The sequence below is a fragment of the Glossina fuscipes genome, unplaced genomic scaffold (assembly GCF_014805625.2).
Source record: "Glossina fuscipes isolate IAEA_lab_2018 unplaced genomic scaffold, Yale_Gfus_2 43, whole genome shotgun sequence".
NCBI classification, from domain to species: domain Eukaryota; kingdom Metazoa; phylum Arthropoda; class Insecta; order Diptera; family Glossinidae; genus Glossina; species Glossina fuscipes.
The window spans coordinates 229,372-251,664 of record NW_023998427.1 but is presented as its reverse complement, the minus strand read 5'-3'; the positions used below and the strand labels follow the sequence as shown (position 1 = coordinate 251,664).

Below are 22,293 nucleotides of genomic sequence, written 5' to 3'. Positions count from 1 at the left end.
CAATACACGAGCGCCTTGTCAAAGATTGTTCAACCAACTCTTGATAGTAATGACAAGCATGTTCAAGTAATTTTTTTAAATAATCTTTACACGATTCATCATCGAACATTGTTCTCCAGATTTCTGTTAACGTTATTAAATAGTGCTTTGTTGCCAATTGAATTTCTTCAATATCGCTATTATGTTTGTTCGACATAATTTTAGGTTTTTCTTTAGGTTTCTTTCTTTTTCTTTTTAGGTTTTTTTAAATAAATGAAAATTTTTATGCTCTCCACCAAATTAAAATTACGCTTCAAAAGTGATCAAAACGCTGAATGATGATTGAGTGATAAGCGCGTAATACTATGCCTGAATTATTTGTGATCATTGCGACTAACGGTAAAATCTGTATTCATGTGGAGTATAGATCATGAAAAGTAAATAAAAAATGTTCTCTCTATAAACGCTAACCTTTTACTTTTCTCTTAGAAATGTTCTGCCGCCACCTGATCATTCAAAGGTTCCTATAAATGATCTAATATACCCTATGGACAACTGCTTAAATAGTTTCGATATTATGACGTATTTATGATTGATTATTTCGTCTCTTTATTTTTTTATTCGAAATGTTAAATTTTATTACATTGTAACACAATGATCTGATATGAAAAAGTTTTGTAACATGGGCGTTAGTATAAGCGGTGTAAGTACTCTTGCAGAACGAGAGCGAGAGATTTAGACATGATTATAACATGATCTAAAGAAAAGAAAACAGTACGAGAGGTGCAGGCGGGAGAGAATATGTATGTATTGAATAGGATGATTCAAATGATTTAGATATATATTATCGAATATTTTGGTACTTTATCTGAAATGAATTAACGTATGAGAAAGTACTCTTCCACGAATTAAATCTGTGCTATATTTGCCTGCGTTTTTACCGGCACTATCAGGTATAAAAATTGTATGGTGGCTTAAACAACAACAACAAGAGAATTTATTATCTGCGAGATTTAACATATCTTTATTTGGACAAGTATTGGACTGAGTCGGGGATCAGTAGCGATATACTAAAAGAAGTCCATCAAAGCAAAATAAATATATATGTATATATTTAGTGAGAGGTGCTACGCCTCCAAGAAAACTGTAAGTATTCAAGGATGGTCCCTGTACTTGTACCACCTTTTCTATAAATTTACACAAAACCTAACCCATCTTTTACTTCTTTTCGATTCGTATCATAAAATTATGATTGTCAAGCACTAGTTTAATTAAAAAAAAGAAAAAAAAAAACCAGAGAACTTTAAAGGTTACGAGACAAAAATCTGGAATAATAAACTTTCATCAATAGCAAAAGACAGTCCATGAGTTGGCCCCCAACAACTGAACTTCTTTTCGTTCAAGAACAAATAACTCGAACTGAATGTAATTTCTTGCTGCTTAATAATGGGTCACTTTTAATCTCTCAGGGATTATGTGTTATGAATATGTTTTACGCTACTTGTGAAATTGTGTATGCTAAGCTTATGCGCATATGTATATGTAATACTTAGAAGCACTTGAAATAGAGCCACCGTTTCTTATATCGACCGTATGAAAATTGAATTTATTGAATTGTTGTAAGCTTTTCTGTCTGTCCGCAACGTGTGTTGTGTTCAGACTTTCAATAATTTTTGAGATATCCTAGCAAAGTTCAGAACATTTTGGCGCATTTTGATGCGTGGATGATGCTCACTGATAATAGATTTCGATTATACGATCGCTATCCGCATGATGTGTTACTTTGAAAAAGTCATTATGTGAAACAAATACACAATTTTCAAAAGTTCTTAACAAAAATCGCTTAATAATATAAATTTCGTATATCATGTAGATTTGAAAAATTTCAATAGCCTAGACTAATGTTTTAAGCTGCCTGCGATATAACCGTTCCTATGAAAAGTCGTCTTTTATACATTTAAGCAAAAAGATTTTAATTCGATTGTAAGATTTAATTTAGTCCCCAGAATAATAGTCACGCAGCATAAAAATGAGTTATATGCAAATTTGGACGAAGCAGGTTTATCTTTTGAAGCCAATATCATATCAATAAATAGCAGCGGAACGTAATTTGTAGTACTTGAACTTTGGCTAAATTTGATCTATGAGAAGTTTATCTTTGCATGGAAACGAAATACAATTTTTGATATTTTATCATAAATTAGATGAAGTGCTTTAGGATATTTAACGGTCGGCCTTGATTTATTGTAATGTATGCTATTCTTCGGTATTGTATTATACGCTATAAGTAATAGATTATCTACTATCGTTTATTTCATTTTCATTTGAAATTTGCTTATTAAACTTTTGTTTCATTTTTGGTATATATTTAAGTACCTTTCCTGTATATTGTATCGCGTTGTAATCAAATAAACGGTTGATTAAGTTAACTTCTTATACCAGCCACTGTACTTTCATTTTCTCTCACACTCTTCACAAACATATGTTTGCACTGATTTCTTTTCTCTTACCTAAGGCAAGCAGGCGAGCAGGCAAGCAAGTAAGCAAGTAAGCAAGCAGTCAATTGATAACATTTTTATACAATTAGAAAGATATTAGCTATGAAAAGGGTAGGGAGAATATATTTTGGCCGCTAAGTGTAACAATTTTGTTTCATTTTTTTCTTAAAGAAATTATCGGTTAAATCAATGAATACAAAAAACGTTTACTATCAACTAATCTGTTAAACTAGTAATAAATCGAAAGAATTTTTATTTTACTTACCAACTTTTTTTGGTAGTTTTTTATTGTCTTCAAACCATTTTTGTAAATAATCGATTTTCGCCTCATAGTCGGTATCATCGTTTTCAGCCATGTGTTTGCTTTTATCGTTTAATCTATTAATTTGATTTAGATTAGTTTATTAAGCGCCTGCCCATTTATAATTATATTTAATTTTGTTAATTTGTTGCGTGCTCTCTTTGTGCGTTTTGTTCAAAAATATATTTATTTTTCTTTTAAATTAATTTTTCGTTCCACATCGTTTGATAACTTTAAAGTAACTGAAGTTATTCGCAAACGTTTGCTTAAGAAAAATATTTTTTATGTTTTCTTAACGCGACTTTATGGTTAAATTAACTGCGGGTGTGTGTATGTGGGTGTGTGTGCGTGAACGTATAGAGTTCGTTTTCTTTTTTCGTATTTTCCATACCACACCAGCAGCAGCCAGCTGCAGTGTTTTGTGCATTGAACCTATTGTAGCTGTTGTTAGTATATCGGAGATTCAAGATACAAAGATTGTATCTTAAGCAAAGCTGCACAAAGCTGTCAAATTTTTCTTCGAATCTTTTTAAGTAAAGAACAGCTTAGCTAAACATATACAAAATTATTGACTATACTTAAGTCAATTACTACAGTCCTGGCAACCCTACTTTAGTATTCTTTTGCTAAAATAAACGCAACATTAAAAACTCTTGCGGCTACGTTATCAATTTTGAAATTTTTTTGACTATCTCAATGGATATCAGTGTTATGAGTGAATAGATCGTTTCTTTTCATTCAATTATTACACTTAATCCATTGATAGATTGATAGATTAACGTCGTTCTTATGTATCTCTTGAAGTATTGCCAATAAAGATGGCAGAAAAGGAGGGAAAGGTCTGATGCTGTTTACATTAAATTACAAAAACATAAATTCCAAATTATAGGATGGTATCGGAGTAGAATAAAACAAAAGTGATGATACTGAAGGTGCGTTATTAAAGGAATATCGATAAATTCAACTTAAACCTCTTTGCACCACTGAGGTGCAATATATCAACTGACGATATATCATGTGTCTTAGCAACTTTAATGTTCCTACGGCCCCTCTTTCCAACTCCGTGCTTGGGTTAAAGTTTTAAATCTTATTTGATTCTATGGTTTCTCCACTACTTTATGTAATTCGACGAATTTGAGGGATTGAGCTACGAATTGTTGACAAAGTTAATCGGTAATGTCAGCAACTTAACCTAACCAGCAAGTAGTGCCGGGATCCCAATATTTAGTATAAGCTGAACTGAATTCATCAATCCAAACATTCACTGCCTAGTAATTAACAAGAAACGTTGAAACTGTTTAAACGAATTTATAATTGGATTAGTCCCTGGCCCTGGTTTACCATTCAATTTGTGAGCGCGGTTGCGAAAAATCTAACGATGTCTGCGGGTTCGCCAGAGGATTTCATTAGACGCTCTTTAGTAGAATTTTCGATAAGTCGTTAAAATGACATTTTCGGTCATATAGGATTCCAACTAAAGCAGTTACGAAATACACATGAACGCCTGTTTATAAAACTATTAGGTATTTCGGTATTTAGGTATTTAGGTATTTAGGTTTATCCTTTAAATTGTCAGCGAAAAGTTTTTCAACTTTTTAAAAACTTTTATTTCTAGGACCAATTTCCAAATATCACACGACATGATCCTAAAATTTCTAGAAATTTTATAATTTTTCAGTTTCCGTAATAAAAAAATACAAAGTAGACTTTCTTTCCCTAGAAGGGTTTGCCTATCATAGTAACCCATATATATGTTGGTGATCGAAAAAATAGACCTTTGTGATCGAAATTTCCTATCACTAATTGTTTTGTTAAATTGTTACTGCGGACCAAAAATCATGATTGTATATTGAAAGTGAAATCTTTTTTGTGAATGGCTTGCCATTTATGAGAAATTGTAACGAGGGTCGCCTTCAAGAAATGACATGTTATTCAGGTCTGGTGCACTTAATTTCTATGCGAAATTATTACAATTTTATTATGCAACATTAACGATTAGGTCTTTTTGCCATATAACGGTTTGCATATCCGAAGAATTCGTATATGCTATGGTATTCAAATAATAGACATACGATGTCCAAATTCGATAAAATTGATTTTTGTTTGTTAATTTGACAAGATGACACGATCAACAACAAAATTATGCAAACGTAAATGAAAAGCAAATCACATAAAATAATTGATAGAATGAAGTGAAGTGAAATAATAAGCATTTTCGGCGCCAAAAAATACTTACACATATTATGCGGCACGGAATTACCAAAAATACCAATGAGCTGCAATAAAGCGCAGGCTACGTTACAAATAGATAATGTTCTCGATATTTTTGTTTGATAAAACTTCCCCAAGTGGAACACAGCCCCGAGTAAGACTTTTGACTCATTTTGGAATTTTCTTAACCGTTATTTTCCCGTATAAATGCAACTCTAAACAGGCAGCACTAACGCTGAAAAGCCAATACTAACGCAAAAAACGAGCTATTTAGCTTTCGCCCGATTTGACAGCAATGAGAGGGCGTTTCTTGCATATGTAAAGCAATAAACTCGAAAATAAAACCTGGGTAATGCCATTGGTTATTAGCGCCCTATATTTATCGCTTTTGGCAGAATGACCAACAGTAGAGTTGCCACTTTTTCTTTTTTTTCCGTTATCTATTGATATTTTATAGAAAAATGTGCAACTTTATGGTAATTATTAAATAATATGTTAAGTGCAACCGGAAAAGTCTCTTCACATTTAATTAACAGTAAAAGTATTTACTGCAAAATCCAAATGCTGCCAATGCTTTAATACCATTTATAACGCATTCTGTGAGTGTTCTTAAAAATGATTGAATTGAATTCTAAGAGAAACAGAAAAGTCTTTTTCAATTTATATATGTATAAACTAAAATTTATTAATAACAATTACAATTTCACCAAACAAGCTTTTGCTCTTGTTCGTTGATGACATTTATCAAATCTTAAAAAAGATATTAAAATTTCTTTTAACAATATACCATACATATTTAAGGTTACTAATACTATAGAAATTTTCATGCACAAAAATGTTAACATTTGTTTACAGGGAGTTTTATTTTATTTTTCACTTATTCTTAATGATTCCTTATCATATTTTCGTAACATTTAAAATTGCTGACGCGTAAGCATTAAGCATTTGGTGCGCGTACGTGGAGCATCGTTTTCTGCATGCATGGATATATGGATGCGGTGGATTCATGGATGCATGGATGCATGGATGATGGATTAGAAAGAGATTCCTAGTTCCATTTTATAATAGAACGTCTTTCGACTCTTCTCTTCTAGAAGCTGTTCCGTTTCATTTTCGCTACATTTTAAAAATGTTTATTAACTGAATTGCTTTTATACCTATCACAGCTAATATATTGGTATATACGATTTATATAGATCCGCCTGTCTATCTGCCGATTGCAATTACATTTACGATCTCGAAGCCCGTTCTGAGAGAAACATTATTTAGTCTTGTTCACGTAGCCGTCTTACTTGTATGTCCCCGTCTGTCCATATACGCGTATTTGTATATCTTATTATATCGGTCGCGAATTTCCTAATAAATTTTTCGGGGCCACGAAGACGGTCGCGGCATAAGCTGCGTACAAGTCTTTTCCTGTTTTAGCCACCGCAAATTTTAGGTTAAAGTTTATACCCGCCAAACTCAATCAATCGCTTAATGAACAATATTTCTTTCTTATCATACTCAAGCTTTGTATGATAATCAAACTGTCTGATCCTCTATTCTCGTTAAAGGCGATTGATGCAGGTTGATGCATTATCTTATATAATCAGATTGAAAAAGTCAGTGCTACAACATAAAGCATAGAGGTAGGCAATCATCACACTGAAAGATGAATGTGCAACGTTAGCAGCTTTTTGTTTACGGTAATCATTCTTTACACTTATCTGCGTTGCTCTTGTTTCAGAAATGCATTTTATTCAATTTACTGCCGGGCAAAAATGGTTCACAGTGTTTGGCAGAGTTATGATATATGTATAATTGAATTCCTTGAAATATATGAGGGCTTTGAAATCGTTTTTACACTGGCCGTTTGTAATGGGATTTGCATTTTGATCGTGTAAACAACATTTGGAAATTCTCAGTTGGTCAGATTTTATATTATTAAGTGTATTTGCCACACGGGTCGTGCGTATAACGCTGCGTCGCAACACATACGATTTATTCCCGAATCTTTTCGCACAAAACTGTATGTTGCTCACTGTACCGTACTGTACTCACTGTACTGTATGTACATCAAGGAGTTACAAACGGATTAGCTTTGGGTGGATAGGGTTAATTTGATAATGTCAACTATTATAAACCATAGGGGGTGATACGAGAGACTTCCATTAGTATCTGAATTGATTTCCATCCTTTCTTATATCATTCCATCTCTCTTTGCTTCAGAATTCCAAAGAATCTGCGTCCAAGTACAAGCAAGTAAACTTTGCTTCCTGGCCAATGATAAATGTCATCAATAGATATCTGTGTTGGGAGACGAGAACAAAAAAAAAAAAGCCTTTAAAGACTTGAACAAGAAATCGCAAAGAATAGTGGATGACAGGCCATGTCGTGGCTTGGAAGATGTATGGTTTTCAAACCTTTAAAGATGTCATTCGTTCACTTCATTGGCGATAAAACAAAAATCTTTAGTATTGTAATATAGAGTCCGCCTCTTAAAGCACCGACAAGAAACTCTATTGCCCCAATATATGCTTCCAAGTTGACTTTCAATGTTTGGCAAAAGCAGGAAACTGCTTGTGGAGTCTATTAAATTAACCAATGGTGCGACAATTGCTTCTACAGGTGAACTGAAGATTGGAAGTTTTAAGCTGATTTCTGAGATATCGAGAGATGTCTCTTTGAGAATTTCACGTGGACTCTGGCCGTAAAATCACTTGTCATGAGAATACGTCACACCTGACACCCTATGGCTCTTAACCTCCGAGGAACAAATCGAGGCACATGTTCTCCATGCAAACAATCAGTTTTGTCGGTGTTCCATGAATTAAGCGATTTTTAATTTTTATGTTGCTTTTTTCGGTAAGTGCTATCTTCGAGTTACTTTGGCATAAGTTTATTTTTATCGAAAAATGAATTTTAAGTTTGAGAGCAATGAGAGCATTTCACCTTCTGAGACTTGTGTAACGTATATTTACATACACTATTAGTCATTACATGAATACTTCAAGTACATCTCACATAACGGACATGAGCTGTTACCAACTGCTTTGGGGGCACCCGGTGTTCGTGTCGCCAAAAATTGCGGACTTTTGTGGAACTTTCGCAGGCAAGTTACTGCAAGTGGGGCTGTATATATATCTTTGGACGAACAGCTTAAGACAAGGTCTCTACTTAATGTGTTGCTTCTAATTCTAAGCACCAATGCTTAATTGTTATAGATAAGTCTAAGAATTGATGAAAGACTCATTTTTCAATTAAGCAATTTTTCAATTAAGTTGACGTGAAAATTTTTTATATATGTAAGCGATAATGATTTGCCTCGACTAAGATTGAGTTTTGTCGATTTCTGATGCATCCGAGGAAGTCAAATGCGATGATATTCTCTATAAAATTTTCATATTTTTTTTGTTCTTATTTTTTACATGAATTTTTATATTTAAATATTATATAATATAATGTGTCGTATAATGCGAACTAGATAAACACGATTATTTCGATTTTCTTAGAGTCGTCATGGTGGGTATTAAAGATTTGCTTACTCTTGAACATTGTATTTTCTTTATGTTATTAGGTAATGTAATTAATTAAGTTTAATTTGATTATTATTTTAGTTTTTTTTTTTTTTAATTTTTTTTTATTTTTTTAAATATAATGGAAGTTAATCTTATTATAGCCATCATCGTTCAAAGTTATTATCTTTGCATCATAATAATGATGTCAAAAAATTATGATAAAAAATTGAAATTTGCTTGTGGTTCAACTTGATTTGAACGCAAAAATATGAGCGTTATACGGAATTTAAAATTTCGCATTACCATTAATGAATGATGAGTATGCAAGACTTACTTCTTCCTTTCAAGTTTATTAATTAATTTTCATAGTTTTTATATATATATATAGTTAATATTTTTGTTTTTATTATACCCACCACTTACCAGCAAGATAAGGGTATAGCTATTTTGCTTCTTTTTTTGTTTTTTTCATAATATTCAAATTTCAAAACAGCCAAAACGAAACTTTAGAGAACCTATAAAGTATATAATAATTTAGCCATGTCTGTCCGTCTGTACGTATGTGTGATGCTTATTGTTGGCACTGTCCTGGTCGCAAAAATGAAGATATCAACTTCAAATTTGGTAAAAATATTGAAAATTTCTGCATGCAGGCTGCTATTGAAAATGGGCCAAATTGGGGAATTGAGGAAAGCAGAAGCCCGCAGTGGAGCGTAAACTGCATTTTTCTTTTGTGGATTTTTGCTCGTTACTTAAAAATTGTAAAACTTAGAGCGACGAAATTGTCTACATTTACTTTGCGGAAAACTTTACTCTTTACGTCAGAAAATGGAAACAATCGGTCATGGCCCCCAGACAAAGTTACAAATAATTAAGTTGTACTTTTTTCACTTTCTTATCATAAGACAAATAAGGCAGAATGTTTAAAACTACTTTGCATCCTCCTCAAATGCAGATATATAATATCTGTCTAAAAATGGATTAATTCTAAAATGGATGTGGTAGACACCGCAACCTAAAAGAAGTTGGAGAGTACAACGCGACAAATATGATGGTGGGTATGCGAGATTCGGTTACCGCCGAATACAATTTTCTTACTTGTTTGTATATTAATTGTGTTTGGATTTATTTCTCATTTAATATTTTTATTTAAACAAATTGCCTTTTAATTTCTATATAAGTTTTAAATCGTGCTAATAAGACGTTTTAATTAATTTGTTAATTATTTTATTAAACCCACCATCCGATAACCATAGCCATATTTATATATTTTACATACTTTTTGTATTATTGAGAGAGTCCGTTATAGAGATCCCCCAGTATTGTCATGATGAGGGTAACATTATTAAATCGGTTTAGATATGTTTATACGTTTGTATACATAATTGTGTTTAACTATCATACATATCGCGGGAATTTAAAAAAAAAATTTGACTTCAGGCGAACGAAATCTTTCTCTTTATTACATTGAGAATACCGAAAACCATAAAATAAGAATATTAGCTCTCTTCGTCTATCAGCGCTCGACATCATCAGTTTGTTCTCCATTATAGTCATACAAATTGAGACAGAATACTGAAACTTGCTGTGAATATATGTTTTCTTCTCTTCTCTTTAACGCGCCTACTATGCTTCATGGCAACTTGCATGACTTGCAAATATCTCCCGATATTTATGAATTGATTTGAGGTTATGGGTATCAATTCAATTGGGTCTAAGATGAATATGATGAATGTTTTAGTTCATATCCGAAAATAAGCATCAGATGCCTACTAAATCAAACGTAAGGGATGTTATGTTTTGACCACATATACCTTTGTCCGTCCATCCAATCATACTACTTTCGTACTAGTCTTCGAGCCGGTAAAAATTGATACTTTTTATGAGAAGTTCAATGCACGTGTTTCAAGTAATAATAAAAAAGAAGAAAATTATGCACAGGAATGCGCGCGGCCCGTTTTTTGGGAAACTTCTGCGACAGGCCTTACTTGGATGTTTTTTTTCTGATATTTATCATTGTTTATGTTTAGGCACGAGTACTGTATTTAATTAATTCCAAATAGGTTTATTTATCCCGTTAAGACGACGTGCTTGAATTTTTTAAAGACAATAATACGATTGATGGGCCCACTCATACTCATATTTGATCGTACGCGTCTCCTCGTTCTTAGTCAGAATTTTAATGTTTATTTTTTTTCAATTTGTCGATGATGTTAAAGCATTTATAATGATTATTTATTTATTTTTTTTTTTTATTATTATTATTGATATGGTTAAAATGATGTTATTCGAAGCGTCTTCCTTAGTCCTTAGCCTTGCACATGCAGGTCAGATTTACTTATCGTGTATGATTGCATCATATGGATTTTTGTATTGTAAGTAGAGAGCGCACTAGATTTGTTCTTGGGTCCGAAGTCGACTTCAAAGCGTGAGCGTAATATTTAAAGTGGATTTAATTACATCGTCCAGTCTATTCCTTTCTTTTGTCTACCTACTGCCTACTGTTAGAATGCCATACGATATAGAATTTAGAAACTTGACGTCTATGTTCTTGATTGATGCCTAAAAATGAATTCACTTCACAAGCAACTAAGCCTACGCATATGTCGGAGTTTGATAAGAGTTGGAAAAAGATCGGTGCGATAATCAAAAGTATTTACTTGGATAGATATATAACTATCAATTTCTATTTCGTAGTGTTGCCTAAATCATGATCTTGAAAAGGTTATCGATTGGCTGAGTGGCGTACATAGAATTAATAAAATTGTTAGTTTAAAATTTTTATGCATCAAGTTGATCGATGGTATCAAAGACTCGTTCAAAATGAAACATAATATTCTTATCAAATTTTTACTTTACTTCGTCTTTCACTAGTATTGCTTTCGTATTATCCTTAGCTCATATCGTGTCTAATTTCCTGGTAGATACTCAGGCTTCAGGCCTTCAGGCGCATAGATGTCATTCACTTTGTTTTTAACTCTAAATCACTTACAATGCACGGGCATGTCAAGTTTGTAAGGTTTCCCTCGCAAGTGTCAAGATATTTTGATGAAATCTTGTACACTAAGACGTTTCCGCGTAAGAACGCTTACGGTCGCTTTGATTCGAAATGGATAAAATCGCATGATTTTTGAAAGATCGTCCTATTTTCTAAAAGTTTTTATACGCAATTTTTGATATTTCGCGATAAAGTTTAGTGAAAAATAGTATTTTGAGTTTAATTTTCAATAATTTATGATGAAACTTGGCGCAGAACAATGACTTGATATGTATATTTACTCTGCCAAGTTTGGATTACATCCATCTTGTCTATTGCCCACGCCCCGAAACGGTCTTGTGTAATTTAATCCTAAAATTTTTAATTTTTATTGAACTCTTAATTTCAACTTATATTAGATGTAAGTTATTATAGAGTATTTAAGGGCTTCGTGAAAGTTTTTCTGACTCTTGTTAAGTGAAAAATTTAATTCAGATTTGCAATTAAAGCAAAAATTTGATTCATATGTATTCGGTTTGAGAAGTCGGGATATCATCTTCTATTTAATTAACATGTATGAAATTTGACGATTTAGTGTGTGTATGTGTGTGTGTGTGTGTAAAGACACTTGATTGAAACTACTTTTACAGCTTGAAATTTCGATTTTCCTTCAAGGCTCTCGCTCTTTTTAGATTTACCTAATTCAGACGACATGTTAATTAACTCCGCTAGTATCAGACAATATTTGATCAATTAAATTCGACTATCAATAGACATTTCTGTGAATGCCCAGAACCGACAGATGAGTGATTATAAGCCAGGTCGAAATTTCAAACTGATTATGAACAAAGAAAGTATGAAGTGGCAGAAGAAGTGTTTTCTGTGAATGCCCAGAACCGACAGATGAGTGATTATAAGCCAGGTCGAAATTTCAAACTGATTATGAATAAAGAAAGTATGAAGTGGCAGAAGAAGTGTTTTCTGTGAATGCCAAGAACCGACAGATGTGTGATTATGAGCCAGGTCGAAATTTCAAACTGATTATGAATAAAGAAAGTATGTAGTGGCAGAAGAAGTGTTTTCTGTGAATGCCCAGAACCGGCAGATGTGTGATTATGAGCCAGGTCGAAATTTCAAACTGATTATGAACAAAGAAAGTATGAAGCGGCAGGAGAAGTGTTTTCTGTGAATGCCAAGAACCGACAGATATGTGATTATGAGCCAGGTCGAAATTTCAAACTGATTATGAATAAAGAAAGTATGAAGTGGCAGAAGAAGTGTTTTCTGTGAATGCCAAGAACCGACAGATGTGAGATTATGAGCCAGGTCGAAATTTCAAACTGATTATGAATAAAGAAAGTATGAAGCGGCAGGAGAAGTGTTTTCTGTGAATGCCAAGAACCGACAGATATGTGATTATGAGCCAGGTCGAAATTTCAAACTGATTATGAATAAAGAAAGTATGAAGTGGCAGAAGAAGTGTTTTCTGTGAATGCCCAGAACCGACAGATGAGTGATTATAAGCCAGGTCGAAATTTCAAACTGATTATGAATAAAGAAAGTATGAAGCGGCAGGAGAAGTGTTTTCTGTGAATGCCAAGAACCGACAGATGTGTGATTATGAGCCAGGTCGAAATTTCAAACTGATTATGAATAAAGAAAGTATGAAGTGGCAGAAGAAGTGTTTTCTGTGAATGCCCAGAACCGACAGATGAGTGATTATAAGCCAGGTCGAATTTTCAAACTGATTATGAATAAAGAAAGTATGAAGCGGCAGGAAAAGTGTTTTCTGTGAATGCCCAGAACCGACAGATGAGTGATTATAAGCCAGGTCGAAATTTCAAACTGATTATGAATAAAGAAAGTATGTAGTGGCAGAAGAAGTGTTTTCTGTGAATGCCCAGAACCGACAGATGAGTGATTATAAGCCAGGTCGAAATTTCAAACTGATTATGAATAAAGAAAGTATGAAGCGGCAGAAGAAATGTTGAAACGTTTTTTTTTTTTTTTCAATATTTGATCAGCCACCAGCCGGAAGCCACCGTCGTTAGAGAGTAGTGTTTCTTCACTTTCGACTTGGAAAAGATTTTTATTCATTATTTTTAGATAGCCTTGAAATTGGTACTAGACTTCGATAGATTTTAAGTGATAAATGAATCACGTCTATTGCAGAACGTGATCAAGAAAATTTGAAGTAAGACAACAGCATGTTCGTGCTCCAAGTTACTGCTTTCAATGTCGATTTTTTTTCATAGTAGATGAACGGACAAACGATGACTAAGCTGAATCAGAATCTGAAGTTGACTGAGAACATGCCTAAAGAAACTATGAATTCTTTGAAAAATATGCCGGCAAATCGAACTACAACATAATCAATATTTAACTTTGACAAGCTCGACCGTGAAATATTTAATACCGATTCACAAGCGCCTATGAAAAATACTGAGCTGTATGATTATACGAATGAAGCGGTCTAATGCGGTTGCGATGGCATTTGTTGTCGACATAAATATCTCAGATTATACATTTTCACCAAAATATCTTACATTGTAAATAGCGACCACAAAACAAAAAATACATGGTCAGAAGGAGAGATACACTTATATAGATAGAATCTGAATACATTTTTTTAGTAATTCAAAGACTTCAGTGAACATTTTTTTAACTCATTGTTAGTAGATGGGTATCCAAGTTTTCTTAATTATTTCGAATTTTACTTTGTTTCCATACATAATTATGTACTTATTGAAATAAATTAATTGAATTCATCTTAATTATAAGCATTTTTTGATCTTCAACGTTTTAACATTTTTTCATTTTATATTAAATGTGTTAGTGTTAATATATAATAAAGAACTCTTCAACAGTTTCATCCAAACATTAACTTATTAATCGTTAAAACAATTCATTATTGTCCTATGCGTCTACGGTCTATGTTAGTCTTCCTTAAACGCAGTTAACATTTAGAAAGCACTGTCGTCGAGTTGAGTGAGAGATTTTACTTCTTTTTTTTTTTTTTTGAATCGTGTATATAGGCCGTTCGTTCATAAGCCGTTTGTCATTTTCGGTTTCGGTCTTAAAAGAAAAGATTTTTAAAATTTTGGTTTTATACAAAAATTTATAATATATCACCGAATTATACCTTCTTGATGGTTTGCATCAAAACGAAGAGTTCTGTTTTTTTTTTTTGGTTTCATTTTCACGGCATTCTTTTTTTTTTTGCTTACCTTTCGTTCGTTCATCGAAATTAAAATATGCTCATTTAAGCACACATTCGTTTACATTGTATGAGTGCGTGTCATGGCCGTACGATATCGTGACTAACTGAAAACACTTTGTCATAAATTCATCATATGGGCTTTGCGTTGAGTTTCCAAGCGTATTTCCAGCATAGCGTATGGCGGTACGCTTAACATTAAAATTACAACGAGTGTTATAATTTTTGGCGTCTCACACATAAAACCGTGTGCAGCAAATGTGACCGCTAAGCCCAAAAAGCGAAGACTTTGTAATGGTGCCGTGACCTCAGCTACATGATTTGTATGATTCAATGTGACGAGGGCAAGTAATAAAGTTTCCCATATGCCATTGCAAGCACCCCAAGACGCAGCCAAAACGTAGAAAAGTGCGCTATCATCGCTCGATGGCTTCCAGGTGGAAAGAGCCAACAGTAAGCACGAATGAAAAAAGAAAGCGGCCACTAAGTAGTGAGAAATTTTATTAATATTAAAAGGCCGCTTGATAATAGAAAAATTTCCATATTTCTAAAAATGAAAAATATCATGATCATACTACGATATTCAACTTAGATTGACTATTTTCATATCAAAGAATGTCAAAGAATTTCACTTCAAACAAAATACATCTGCAATCGCTTACAAATATATACATACATTTACCTATACATCCATGATTGAATTGCGTGCAAAAAAGTGAAGATCGCATATATCCAAGAACAATACACTAAACGATATTTTGAATTAAATTTTCGTTGAATTTTCATAAGTAGATGGCAAACTTTAAGAGATAACTGTAAAAAGTGAAAAATCAAGGAAAAATGGGGCTTCGACAAGCTTTTCTTATTTTTGGAATAAAACCGTCGCTGTACAACTTCTAAGATTTCTAGGCGAAAAACAGAGACAAATAATCTTCATAGGACTAATTTGAAGTTAATTTTTCATGCAATTAAGAAAGTTCTGCAGAGAGCAAAACAAATAGTATTCAGAGACGACATAATATCTTCCACGATGCCTGAAAGAAAAAGATTTCCGATTCATCAATTCTGAACGCTACGGTTCAGTGACTCAATTTAATCTAATTCGCAGTCATTCGCAGTAGGGGGTCGTATTACTTTGGAACAGCTGCGATCTTTGAAAGAGGGAAGCAACTGTAAATTTTTCGGATAATATATTTTTAATTTGTGTTGAGCCAGTCACTGCTTTGAATCTTCTCGAGTGTATACAAAACAAATTTCTGACCAGAAAGAAGTTTTCTCCGAAAAAGAGGTCATATGTGAAATAAATTACTACCGGGTGCTTACAGCCTAATTTTCTATCTCCTTTCAAATTGTTAACTGAGAATGTTACATGAATTTGAAAATTAGTTCGAAGGCGACGAAATAAACTTACAATAATATACAGATTTAAAAGAAACTTATAAACCGGTCTTTAAATCCAGACGCAATACTATACGTTGCACTTTCTCTCATCTTGCCCATTTTCTACGAATCTAGTGTTACTGAAAAATTGCTCATTATTGGATTGGTAATATGGAATATAACATCACTGGGCCTAATAGCGCTTTATCGATTTTAGTGGGTGGCATATTTCATATCAATTCATATCGATTCAAGTATTCTTCGGAAAATCTTTACGTACTTACATATTATTACTATACGTTTGGTATGCCTAAGTAACATACTTAAAGTACATGATACGATTGCTTGCATAATCCCCATGGCGACAATAGCACCCGACACCATGCTTATTCCCAAACTGCAGGAGACAAAAGCCTGTAATGGAGAGTGCGTGAAAGTTATAAGATAATAATTTCTATTATTGCCGGTTTGCTATTACCCGTAAAAAGTCGCTTAATATATATCCTTGTTCGGTGCCTACGAAATAAGCCAGCGGTCCGGCAAATAGTAGACTATCGGTTATGCCTTTCAGTCTTTCGTGGCGAAAAGTTGCTTGAATTTTTCCCATTAAAATGGTTAACAGTAATGATATCGCGGCCAATATCAAATAAATAATGATAAGAATTGAACCGCCGGCTCGTGCCGACTCCTTAATGAATGGCGTGTATAAAGTTTGATTTATATCAAAATGCCATATAGGACATTGATCGGCTCCACAAATGCGTGTACCGTGCTCATTCAAAATATAATATTCATTTGAGTAACCAGGCTGCTGATTCCATACTATTGTTGATGTACTGTAAGGCCAACCCTGCCAGGCAGCAATTCCGCGACTAGCTGACCGATTACTTTGAATGGAACCTGTTGAGATGAGGCTTTCAATTTGTTTAGTGTCGAGGCAATTCCAATCGTTAGAAGTGCAGGACAGAATCATCGATGATATTACAGCGCCAAAAATTATACCTAAATCCTTTGCTATTTGAAACCATCTAGCCAAACGTCTTACTTTTTGATCACGACTACAAAATAATTTATGCTCTTCCCAAGCATCCACAGCCAATACTGGCATTAAAGTGCATTCGTGCTGAGAGCAACTCAGCTTACTACCGTAATGCACTACCACAGCAATTTTACTTACCCATGCCGGACTATGCGTTAAACCTAAACAGATATATGCCGGCAATAGGGTATATATTGAAGGGTATAAATGACACATCAGGAACGCACAAATAGTTGCATAATTTACTCCTATTAAGACAGTATAACCGAATTTTCGTATCAATTTTGGTGTTATTAAACAAATGCCGGCAGATAAAAGCATACAAACGCTTAGGAGAAGCGAACCAATATTTGGTCCCACTTGTAGCCATTGCTCACGATGATGCCATATCGAATTCGAGCCTTGTAGGCCAAAGATCGGTAATAATATGGCACAAATGAGACCATGAGCGATAGTTAGAAACGTGAAACATTTGCAAACCTTTTGTCTAACATGAGCGGGTACCTTGTGACGGCAGTTGCGATTATTTAAAGTTATCAGTCGTCGTATTGAAGTAGCCCCAATAGAACTATTAATAGATTCTCGACGCCTTGAGGCAGCTAAAGCTGCTTGAATTTGATACGATGTGACCGGATTAATGCGATGCGAACGTGTCGATATCGGCGAGCAAGTAGAGAAATGCTATAAGAAACAAATTTGGTAAAGCACTTAATTACATATATCTAATCTAAAATATATAAAGTTATAAAGTTTAGTTTAAAATTTCCTTCCAGATAATAAATATATTTGTAATTTTCGAATTTTATTATTATTATTATTATTATTAATTTCGCCAGAGAAATAAATTCTAAGACTAAAAACTCTTAAAAGCACTATCATCTAAGGCTATCGGCTTTTTTTTTTATTAAAAACTCTACCGCACTTGAGATTCGAACCCACGACCATTGACTTGCTAGTCGAGATTCCTCGCCTTCGGCTACTCAGGCGGATTTTTGAATTTTATATGAAGCATTAAACTCTTTAATTAGCTTTTACACTTTCAAGGTCATATGTACGTATATACGTGTAGGTGGAGTGATGTGAATAGTTTGTGTTGGCTACTCAAACATTGACAACTGGAGACCTAGATAAGTAATGGTAAGAATATAATGTACTAAGGAAGTTGAGACCATTACTGACTATTCAGACCAGATCAGAGCTAACATGTCTTACGTTTTGTGTTCATTTATTTCTTCTTTATAACAATAATATAAATTATCACATAGTAAAAGGCTATAGCCTATTATCGAATATTATTGAAGGGTATCGAAATTTCATTTTTATCGAATTTTTTTTTTTTTTAACTGTAATGCAAATTCAGTCACAATCGCATATAATTTTCTGGTTTTGGTAATCGTCACCTTGTTACATGAATGGGGAATAGCCCCTAGGTGATTAGTCATATTAAAGAAAAGAAAAAAAAGAAAACCGCATTAAGAAAATTACTTACATACGACGGTGCCGCGAATCTTTTATATCCAACACTTTTATTCTAACAAAGCCTGAAATGAAAGAGGAAAACACTAGATCCGCATACCCTATAACATTGGACGCGCTTGGCTTATTACTTTCATTTTTGAAAATTTTGAAATCCTAAGCTCATTGCCGCTTATAAGCAATCTGCAAAAGAGAAAACCCGGAAGCGTAGCAATGTTACTGCACTACGGGCGCGTCCTTTAACCAATTTAGGCCATTTTCAACATCAAATAGCGTGCAAGAATATTGAACGTGTGTACGAAATTTAAAAACAATAGCTTCACTTTCGCGGCCACGAGAATGCTTACAACAGGCATTACGCAGGCATTGTAGTTTTGTATAAAGTTTGATTTAGTTGATGGCGCGTAAAGAAACTATTAAATGTGCTAATGCGACTAAGGTTCTGCAACAGTATGCGCAGATCCTATACTTGTGGCCTATGTCAAATTCGCAGTTTGCTGTCCAAGGTGCGGGACTGCTCTAATACCGTCAGCCTGCGAGGCTCGGCGTGGTAGGGCTTGTTTTGACATCATGACTAACTGTACATTTACAAATGCTTTTTTCTTAGTTTCAATCAATTTGAAGTAAAGTGAAAAAGTAAATTTTGAAAGTGTAATAATCAAAGCTAATATATGATTGAAGTTCAAATGACCTTGAAAGACACAACGTGTACGGATTAGCGTTAATGAGCAAGTACACTGTAAGATTTTGTTTTTTTTTTTTTCTTCTTGTTTAAATCTCGCTTCTTAATGCGAAAAACTTCGTTTCACAGCAACTTTGAAAATATATGTGTGTATATATAAGATTAGATTGCAAGTAAGCAAACATTTCTACGCATAGGTAAATCTGTTTAATATTTGTAAAAAAGTTAATGCAATTTCGGAGACATCCTCTCTTCATTTATTATTCTCTGGAATTATGGCGTAAACGAGTTATTGGTGAGCACAAGTGCTTATGCTTATTTATAATACAAGCAGCACATACCTCCAACATTTGTTCATCCCATAAATTGTGGGCAGCGCCTGAACTCCGGGCACGGATCACACGATGTCTGTTGTTTGTCAGTGAATTGCGATGAGGTGCGTGCACCGTATGCCCATGATATCTATTTGCTGTAGGTAGACCGCTTAAGCCACTAGTTGCTGAAGCTGCAACGCCATTTCCGCCGCCACCGCCACCGCCACCGCCACTGCCACTGCCACTGCCACTGCCACTAACTGCCACGGCAGTCAAATATGTTTGCTGAAATGGCCAAAAGTGTGAAACAACAAATATTTAATTCAAAATATGGTAGGCCGAAAGTGAGCAACCAAGGAGAGTATAAAAAAAATATTAAAAATTAATTCTCTTTATTTTGTTAAAGAGGCAGAGAAAGAGAGAGAACGAAACCGCGATTAGTAGGAAAAATGTGTTAGTAGAACTGCCTGCTGCCTGCTGTTGCTTGAAATCGAAATCTCTGCACACTTATGCTATTATATTATTTGCTATATTACCTATATCTAATCTTAGTTCACTCTGTCCGTTTTTATATCCTTCTCTCTTTTTTCAAAAAAAAACTCTCACATACGAATATGAATTTGGTTTCGAGGAAGCAATCTTCTTACGAATGGACATCAATCGTTACAAATTAATCATTGTAAGTAGGTCTTAATCATTACATACATTATTGTGAAAGGCGACGATTGGTCAAAAGTCTTAAGCGTTGAATACAAAGTATGCATCGAAATTGTGCGCCATTAAAATCAATTTTTTTTTTTTTTTTTTTTTTTGTATGTCATTGCATTTTGCATAGCAATGCAATGCAAGCTATATCTGCAATTACGTATAAAAGTTTGCAAATGGACGATGCAAACGCACTCTAATACTTGAAATATATTGCATTGAAGTTTTCAAAAAATGGTCAAATGCTATTAACTGAATCAAGAATTTTTCTTGGCTTTTTTTTTTTTTTCAATACTTCTGTTTCATGGATAGTCCTCCGATTAGGGCAAATAAATAAATAGACAATTATTGTATAAAAATTGGAAAAAAATTCATATAAACTGACCTAAGAAAATATCAATTTAATTAAATTATTTTATATATATATATTAATTAATAGTTTACTCATATGTGAAACTTTTCTTGTTTAACAGTATGTTACGGTAAACCATGAGAGATATTGAAGATTCTATTAAATTGAAAGATTTTTTTGCAAATTGTTTCATTTTGCTTTGCCTTACCGTTCACTTAAGCTAAAATGTATATATATATATTCAAGGAAAAGTATACAAAGCCGCAGTTTTTAAATATGAAAAGAAACATTTCGGTAGAAAAGAATATTTCCAAAGAAATATTTCAGAAGCAAAAAAAAATACATTAAGTAATAGCTTTATAGCGGGCCATAGCTCGCAATTAAATATCCCATCCCACACTGGAGTTGTTTTTATTGCATTAACGGCTTTTAAAAATAAGCCGTTATATGGGAAGTGATTGAAAAAGTTGTCGGATTCTGCAAAATTTTTCACAGCGTAGGCCAAACAAGTCGGAAATTTCGTCGAGATATCTCAATAATTGCGACCTGTAGCTACGGATATACGGATAAGAGATGGACAGACAGACAAGCGTTCGTATTATACTTTACTCCTAGAATTTATTTCTTTTGTCCAAACAAATTATAATCATAATAGTAAAATGTGGTGGTGTTGCATAGGGAGTGGTCGCAAAAATAGCCCAATCGTGGACTAGCGACACTTTATCCGATGTGTTGAAAATTAAAGTTTTGGAAAAGAACGTTTAATATGTGCTTCTAAAAGTATAACTGGCTTACGTCGATGCAATCCATTCTACATATCATCCAAAGCTCTTCACGGGCCGGGCCTAAACTTCTAAAAGAAACTAAATGAACATATTTCGTTTAAGCTTGACATTGCTAGTAATCAAGACTACTTCCGTTTAGTTTTTCAATATGTTCGTTTTTCTCTTATGAAAAATAGATGAAAAGAAAAAATTTCGCTTACCTTCTTCTGAGAGAAACGTTCACGTTCGCGACTCGTTTCTCGTGCTAATTGTTCACGCATTTCACGTTCACGACGTTTGTCACGTCGGCGCTCCATTTGCTCTAATTCATGGAGATTAGGTAAACTACCCATACTGAAGCTAAGCAAGTTCTCCAAGTTATTTAAGATAGTGAGGCTTGCAATATCTATGCAAAGTTAATGTGATTGTTTGCTCGTCGTATTTATTTATCTTGTGTTGCCTTGTTATCCTCTTTGACTGACAACGCAAGACGTTGAAGCATTAAATGAATTTTTATAATGTAGATAGTGGCGGCAGTAAATAAAATAACAACATGCTGAGGTTACACGGTAATCAAAAAGATAACATTTAAGCATATTTTCAATGGGAGGAGGAATGAGCTGAGCTTAATATAAAGCAGTTTCGATTTTCATAATTGTCGAAAAAGCGATTTTTTTTATTTTTATTTATTTATTTATTTAATATAATTTAATTTTTTTTTTTTTTTTTTTTTTTTTTTTTTTTTTTTTTTTAATAATATATTTTGATTAAATCATTGTGTTATTACGTATTTACTTTTAATTAATTGAGTTTGATATGAATGCCTTCGTTCGTGCTTACAAGTATTTATATGAAACTTTAATTTGTTTATTGAAGTTGGCTTTTCTGCCTTGTAATA

The 22,293-nt window shown here is 33.5% G+C and overlaps 2 protein-coding genes across 2 annotated transcripts in view; both read right to left on the bottom strand.

The window, feature by feature from the left end:
* The window catches only part of LOC119637178 (alpha-tocopherol transfer protein-like), a 14,286-nt gene extending 11,195 nt beyond the window's left edge, over positions 1-3,091 (bottom strand). Inside the window, exon 1 of the mRNA XM_038033033.1 lies at positions 2,743-3,091. Coding sequence (XP_037888961.1) covers positions 2,743-2,833 — 91 coding nt within the window. The 5' untranslated portion in view covers positions 2,834-3,091. The remainder of the gene's footprint in view (positions 1-2,742) is intronic.
* Positions 3,092-14,650: 11,559 nt separating this feature from the next.
* LOC119637162 (UNC93-like protein) lies at positions 14,651-22,093 on the bottom strand. Its single transcript, XM_038033012.1, has 5 exons — positions 21,617-22,093; positions 19,602-19,859; positions 16,542-17,783; positions 16,348-16,477; positions 14,651-15,166 (listed from the first exon to the last, which is right to left on the bottom strand). Exons 1-5 carry the CDS (start codon positions 21,746-21,748, stop codon positions 14,805-14,807), a joined length of 2,124 nt encoding a protein of 707 aa, XP_037888940.1. The 5' UTR covers positions 21,749-22,093; the 3' UTR covers positions 14,651-14,804.
* Between the last annotated feature and the right edge of the window lie 200 nt (positions 22,094-22,293).

Bases quoted from the DNA above. Each gene is read 5' to 3' on its own strand.
- LOC119637162 (XM_038033012.1), bottom strand. From the start codon at position 21,748: ATGGGTAGTTTACCTAATCTCCATGAATTAGAGCAAATGGAGCGCCGA. The intron at 16,478-16,541 runs GTAATAGCAAAC...TCTCCATTACAG, and splicing joins TATTAAGCGACTTTTTACGG to GCTTTTGTCTCCTGCAGTTT. The intron at 15,167-16,347 runs GTAAGTACGTAA...CTCACTACTTAG, and splicing joins CAAACGTATAGTAATAATAT to TGGCCGCTTTCTTTTTTCAT.